The 7282-nt window shown below is 23.8% G+C and overlaps 2 protein-coding genes across 2 annotated transcripts in view; both read right to left on the bottom strand.

Annotated features, from left to right (window-relative positions):
* Positions 1-2827: 2827 nt before the first annotated feature.
* On the bottom strand, positions 2828-4998 carry Phum_PHUM607780 (Cold-inducible RNA-binding protein, putative; the record flags this gene model as incomplete). Its single annotated transcript, XM_002432937.1, has 6 exons — positions 2828-2976; positions 3296-3499; positions 3593-3764; positions 4153-4167; positions 4561-4741; positions 4961-4998. 6 exons carry the CDS (start codon positions 4996-4998, stop codon positions 2828-2830), a joined length of 759 nt encoding a protein of 252 aa, XP_002432982.1.
* Positions 4999-6004: 1006 nt separating this feature from the next.
* The window catches only part of Phum_PHUM607670 (uncharacterized protein), a gene marked incomplete at both ends in the record, with an annotated part of 1772 nt that continues 494 nt past the window's right edge, over positions 6005-7282 (bottom strand). The window contains 3 exons of the mRNA XM_002432936.1: positions 6005-6357; positions 6426-6677; positions 6857-7033. Coding sequence (XP_002432981.1) covers positions 6005-6357; positions 6426-6677; positions 6857-7033 — 782 coding nt within the window. The remainder of the gene's footprint in view (positions 6358-6425; positions 6678-6856; positions 7034-7282) is intronic.

Below are 7282 nucleotides of genomic sequence, written 5' to 3'. Positions count from 1 at the left end.
TATTATTATTATTATTATTATTATTATTTATCTTAATAATGATGATGATGATAAAACTGTTCTTTTTGTTTCTTATTGAAAAAAAAAAACTATTAAAAAAATTTCTATTTTTTTTTTTTTTCTGTTTTTTTCTTTTTAATAACAAAAATCATTTCATTTATTTAAAAAAAAAAATTGCAGTAATAGTAATAATAATAATAATAATAATAATAATAATAATAATAATAATAATAACAAAGAGAATTAACACGTTTCATTTAGAAAAAGAAAAGAAAAAAATTATTATTATAATATAATAGCATTCGCAGACAAAACTCACAAAATCTCTAAGAAAATTATTTATTTATTTATTTATGTATTATTATTATTATTATTATTATTATTATTATTATTATTATTTTTATTCCATTGTTTGTTTTATATGTAACAGAATGTAAATTTTTGAGTTTTTTAATAAACCATACATATATATATATATATATATCTTGAAAAAAACCCAAAATTTTGAGAAAAAATTTTATTTATTAACATTTGAAATTAAAATTTTATTTATTTATTAACATTTTTTTTTTTTTTAATGATCTATCACGATTCGATATCGAAATCGAAATACCGGAAATGAATTTTTTAGAAAAGTAAACAAACGGAATAAAAATAAAAATTAAATTTAAATAAAAAAAAAAATGTTTTTTTTCAATGCATTCATATCATTTTTTAAATTTTTGCGCTCAATTTAATAATAATAATAATAATTATTAACCCGCGAGATACTCCCCCCCCCCTCCCCCCAAAAAAAAACAATCGGTGGAAAAATAAAAAAAAAATTTTCTTTTTTTACTTAGTGTTATTACGAGCGCATTTTTTATTTAATAATTATTATTATTATTAATATTATACATTAAGAGAGAGAAAAAAATGTAACCAACAAAACAAAACACAAATTAATAAATGGCGTGTTATTTAATTAAAAACCGATAATGATAATAATAATAATGATAATAAATCCCCTCGATATTAAATGAATAATTTCACTCACTCATGTTAAATTACAAAAAAAAAAAGTGTAAGCATTGAATGAAGTTTAAACCGTTAATTAATTAATTAATTACACAATTACAAATATTTAAAATAATAATAATAATTAAAACAATTTTAAACAATTCAAAAAAAATTTAAATTCTAAAATATAATTATTTAAACTGCAGCCTTCAAAAAAAAAAAAAAAAAAAAAAAAAATCAAAGTGATAAATAATAATTGTCATATATAATAATAATAATAATAATAGTGATAGTAATAATATAGTAATAATAATAATAATTTTATTAAAAAAATATTTTTTTAGTCTATTTTTTTCACTTAGCAAAAGCAAAACCATTACAAAAAAAAAAAATTTATTATTATTATTATTATTAATTTGAAGTTTTTACCGTTTTTTTTTTTTGTAAAACTAATTTTTTTTTTTACACAATATTTACATCTCTCTCTCTCTCTCTCTCTCTCTCTTTCTCTTCCTATCTCTCTCTCTTTCTTTCTCTACCTAAATAGTCTTTCTTAAACCATCAAGTTTTCTTTAAGTGACAGAATATCCATTTTTTTTTTTTTTTTTCAAAAATAATTTTTCCCAATATATATATAAATAAAAACGAATGCAAAAAAAAAAAAAAAAATTAAAAACCAAAATAATAATGATGATTTTTTTAAATGTTTTTTTCGTATTTTTTTGTTTTTTTTTTTTACTTTTTTGCTTTTTTTTTTTTTTTTTTTTAGAAAAAACCAAAACCAAAAAAATGAAACGTGCCATTTTTTTTTTTTTAAATATAAATCACATAACAAAACTAAATTATTAAAAATCAATTATATTATCAATCTTATTTCATAATTCATCGCATACTATATATATATAAATATATGCTAATTAATAATAATAATAATAATAATAATAATAATTGATATAACTAAACTAAATCTAAAATTTCATTTTTTTAGAAAAAAAAGAAAACTAATCAATCCCATTTCCCCCCCCCTAAAAACTTCATTCAATGCCTTCTTCCCTCCTTCATTCCCTCCCTCCCTCCCTCCCTCCTCCCTTCCCTTCCTTTATTGTAAATTCAATCTTAATTTCTCTTGTGATTAAATTAATCGAAAAAACAAAAAAATTAGTTTTACAATTTAAACCAATCACGATGATGCAATCAAAATAAAACCTTTTTTTTAATATTTTGACTTGAATTATATTTTATTAAGTGCGTAATCTATAAAAAAAAGAGAAAAAATAGGAAAAAAAAAGAAAAAAAAAAAAAAAACATTTAAAAAAAAAAAAGTTAAAGTTAAAGTCGTAGGCGGCGGCGGCTTTGAGTAGGATGACGTATAGGGATAACCACGTGTTCCTCCTTCCTTCTTGTTTTCTTATTCATATTCTTTATATCATTCTCCCAAAATTTTTCTACAAACTTACTTCTACATTTTTCTTTTTTCTTTTTTTTTTTGTCTTATAGCTTTTAGTAGTTGATTGATTGATGATGATCATGATGATGATGATGATGATGATGATGATGATCTCCGCAAGAGAAAAAAAAAAAATTTTTTTTTTTTTTTTTTTTTGTTTTGCTCTTTTTGGGAAATAAATAAATATGAAAAAAAAAAAAGAAATTAATTTTTTAAAAAAAAAAAAAAAAAAAAAAAAACGTTCGGCTGCGGTGCTGCTGCTTCTGCTCCTACGGTTGTTTCCCAAAAAAAAAAAAAAAAAAAAAAAAAAAAAAAGGAAAACCCACCATACAAAAGATATTTTTATTCCACTTTAAAAAATTTATCATCTTCTTGTATCAATTAATCTTTAGCAAGCTCTGATTTGTTTTTCTCTTCGCGAGGTCGCGCCCCCCCAAATATCGATACTGATTGACTCGTCTCTGCGACTTGATTCAACGGATCGTTTATTGTACGCGGCTGTAATTGAAGTCTTGGTCGTCCTGATGTTTCTATAAAAAAAAATTTATGTTTATAACAATATGAAAGACAAACAAAGACACGGTGCAAGAGTGCTGCTACTACTACTACTACTACTACAGCTCATTAATAATAATAATAATTTTTTTTTCGAATGATTAAAATCAAAAGCATCAACTACAGAAAAAAATGTAAGTAATAATAAATAAAACTTACTTTTTTTTTTGTTTTTGTTTTCAAGGCGGAAATAAAAAATAAAATAATATCAATATTTATAGTAATAATAATGATAATATTTAATGAATGGGAAAAATTCAAAAAAAAAAAAAAAAAAAAAAAATTTAATATTACCGGGAGGTGGGTTGCTAGGAAGTTCATCATTGAAAGTTCTCCTATCTTGTCTCGGCCGTCCTAAACCTTCTTCTCTACCGACACTTCCGTGTCTATTTCCGCCCCATTGACTTTGCGGACCTTCGTCAAATTGTCCGTAACTACCTCTGTTTGTTCTGTCTTGAAATCCTTGCCCTCTGTGACCTTGCTGCCGATGTCCGTAACCTTAAGATATATATATATATAGTAAATCGACACATGTTATAAATAATTTTAATTAATTTTCAATACTTCAACAACCACCACGGTATTTCTTACCGCTTCCTCCGCTAGAAAAATCCTCAAAGCCGCGATGATCCTGTCTACCACCTCTAAATTGTCCTTGCCTTCCCCCACCTCCTCCTCCGCCGCCACCGCCACCGCCGCCGCCACCACCACCACGATTTCTTTGGTAGTTACCTCTTTCTTTTTTCCCATCTGCAACATCAATCTAAAAGCCAAAAATTTTTTAAACATATTTGCAAATAAACATTTATAGCATCCAAGTTATTTATTTGTCTTTACTCGAACACAATCAACTTTATTATTATTATTTAAAGCATTTTATAAATAAAAAACAATTTTCAATACATAAAATTTTTAAGAAACTATAATTTACAATGAAAAATACATAATGGACCAATTTTGTAAATAATATTCGATGATTATAAGAGTACTTGCATCTAAAAAACAGAATTTGCAATCAAAATAATATAATTACTTTATAAATAATTAATTCAGCTAAAAAATGAAAAACTGTACAATTTACAAAGTTATGGGCTAAAATAAATTTAGAATAAAAATCTGTGTAAAGAAAAATTACTACAGATTGTGAAAACACCTAGAATTATATTCTACTATAACCTGAAAAATTATATTATAAAAGTTAAAGATATTTTTATAAAGCTTGACTTGAAAAAATATTGCTTCAAAAATGTCATATTGAAAATAAATCAGAGGTAAGAGTAAAAAAACTTACTATTAAATTATTTCGAGGAAATTTTAGTATTATTTTCAATTTTTAGACATCAAGTCATAAATAATGTATTATAATAATCACAATAAATTATTTGATTGTGAGTTTTTTTTTTTTATTTTTTTTTTTTGTAAAAATTAAAGTGTAAAATATTTACAGTTTAAAAGGATTAAGAAAAAAAAATTAAATTACCTTAATTAAACATCCTCTACCTCCACTACACTATCTAATTCATTGCTTTTTTTAAGCTATCTAAATCATCGAATTCAACATAACAAAATCCCTTGAATTCATCAGTTTCTTTATCACGTACAAGGCGAACGTTTCTAACTTTTAAGTCAGAAAATATCTGATTAACGTCTCCTTGAACGATTATTTTGGGTAAATTTCCCACAAACGCTGTGAAAGGAGGTTCTTCTGGAAGGGGTCTTCTTCTAGCGCCTCCATAATCTCTAAAAACGATAAATATAATAAATTACACATAAATGCTATTATATGATCACTATTAAAATTGAACATTCGGCAAATAAACAGGGCGAAATCTTTAGAAATATGAGTCAGATTAAAAATAACAGTAAATGAATAGTTGTATTAGGCAATTTTAAACAAAGTTGTTATTACACATAACTGATAAAAAACGTACAATAATTTTTAATCTTTAAAATGCTTACCTCGAGTCACGATTCTCATAACTACTACGGCCAGCCATGTTGGAAATGAAAGCGAGGCAGGACTTTTATAGCGACAAATAGTTTTTAAAGTCGTCTACGCGTGAAAACCTAATGTAACTTTTGTCCTTTGAATCGTAACGGTTTTTTTTTTTTTTTTTCACTTTAAATGAATTTGAGATTACTGGTTCAAAGTAATTTTTTTTGTTATTGTTTTAAAAAAAATTATGATTTAATTTTTTTTTTTAACTTTGATTGATTATATTTATTATTAAAAGTTAGAAAAATGTTGCACTGAAAATTTTGTTTATCAATTTTTATAAACACTAGTTTATTTCTCTATGAATTATAATGAATCAAAATGTTTATAACTCTTTGCCCAGCAATTATTATTATTATTCTAGTTAAACAATACTTCTAAAATTTTCAAATTTGTTTTATGTATGTATATATAAATGTTAATTAAAATAAATAACAGTAATTTTCACTAAATACAATATCTAATTATTTTATTTATGTTTATTATAAATTAAATATAAAAACATTAAGTTTGAAGGTACGCACTTATTATTATTCTTTTATAGGTTTTTTTTTTAAACAAATTATTCAAATAAAGTTATAAAACATTTATTAACAAACGTAGAAAATTGGTAGTTACTAAATCAAATCCTAACAGAAAGACATAATGAATTTATAAATATATCAATGAGTCAAAGTATGATAAAATTTAAAATTTGGTAGCCAGGTACAACGTTTTCTACAAATACAAGGGACAAATATTTGAAATATTAAAATTATCACTTCAAATAAACATTAAATTAATCTCGAGCAGAAATCATTCAACAAAATGAAAAAATTTCATATAGAATGTATTCGAGTAAAAAACTAAATTTTTAAATGCTAGACTTATTACGATTAAATTACTCTAAATTAACAATACTTAAAAAAATTTTTTTTTTTTTTTGTTAAAAGGCATATTGATGATGAGAATAAATGTATTTAAATGCAATGGTAATCAGCAGGTGGTAATTTTACATAAAGATATTATCATCTATTAAAAATCTTTTTTCTCTTTTTACTACTTATATAATCATATATTAACTTGTATACTTCTAATTTAGTTGCTTCTATTTTAGTTTTCATATCTTTTGTAAATGGATCTAAATGTATCATTTTTTTTTTCCTTTTATAAATTCCCTCTTTTCTTTGTATAGCACACTGCAATTGTGATTCGGTTACATTAACTTCAAGAAATTTTAACAATCTTCGAAGATTTGATTCCAAATCGGAAATTAATTGATCGTAAAACAAGATCATGGTCGGTTTTGTAAAATTGAAAAACCAATCCAAATTTGTGTCTCTCCATTTAATTATTTGTTCTTGAACAAATTTTTCCCAAACTGAAAAACATATTTCATTATTTTTCAATTCATACAAACATATTAATGACATATTAAAAAGTATTTACATTTTCCTTTTCCAATTTTATATCTATCTGGTGATGCGAAACCAACATGTCCTCCTCCTTGTCTGTTAAATTCAGCTTGAATAGCTTGCATGGGATCTCGAATTAAAAGAACAGCTTTTTTATATCCCCTATGAGCTGCTGGACCTTTTTCATGAGTTTTAACAACAATAACAGAAGAATCTGCTATGTATTCTCCTGGGAAACCATTTTTTAATAATCCAAAGTCTTTATAAACGGACCCAGTGTGAATCCCTTAAAATAAATTAAATTTTTTATTTATTTATTGAAAGTTTAAAAGATTAATAATATATTTGAATTTTAACTTATAGAATTTCTTAATAATAACAACAGGAAAAGGAAATTATATATTTTCTTCGAGTTTCGAATAGTATTAACGAGGTATAATTAAAATAAATAAATATATAAGTAACCTGTTGCCTGTTGTATAAGATATCGCACCCAAGTATTTCCGCTTCCTGGAAAGGATACAAGAGCAATAATTGGCCTATTAACATCATTTAAAAATTTTAAAGGTTGGCACCATTTCATTTTGGGTCTCCTTGCTGTTTTTCTTAACAATGGATTAAAATCATAAATTTTTGATTTTCCTAAAACAAAAACAAAATTCCCCCCATAAAATTTACATTATTATTATTAAGTATTTATTTTAATATAAAGAGGGTACGATTATGAAATAAAAACGGGTTTTTTTATTAAAAAAACTTTGCTTTTAAAAATCAAACGGTTCATTTTTTTTTCTTTTCTTGTTCGACATAAATAAATGAAAATAATAATAAAAAAAAGTTTTGGCAGAAAGCCCGCCATTTTCTATTTGTAGTTTGTTAGTAAACATGACA

The sequence above is a fragment of the Pediculus humanus genome, genomic scaffold (genome assembly GCF_000006295.1).
Source record: "Pediculus humanus corporis 1103172108318 genomic scaffold, whole genome shotgun sequence".
Taxonomy (NCBI): domain Eukaryota; kingdom Metazoa; phylum Arthropoda; class Insecta; order Psocodea; family Pediculidae; genus Pediculus; species Pediculus humanus.
The sequence above is the reverse complement of the archived record's forward strand: the minus strand, read 5'-3'. Positions and strand labels throughout refer to the sequence as shown.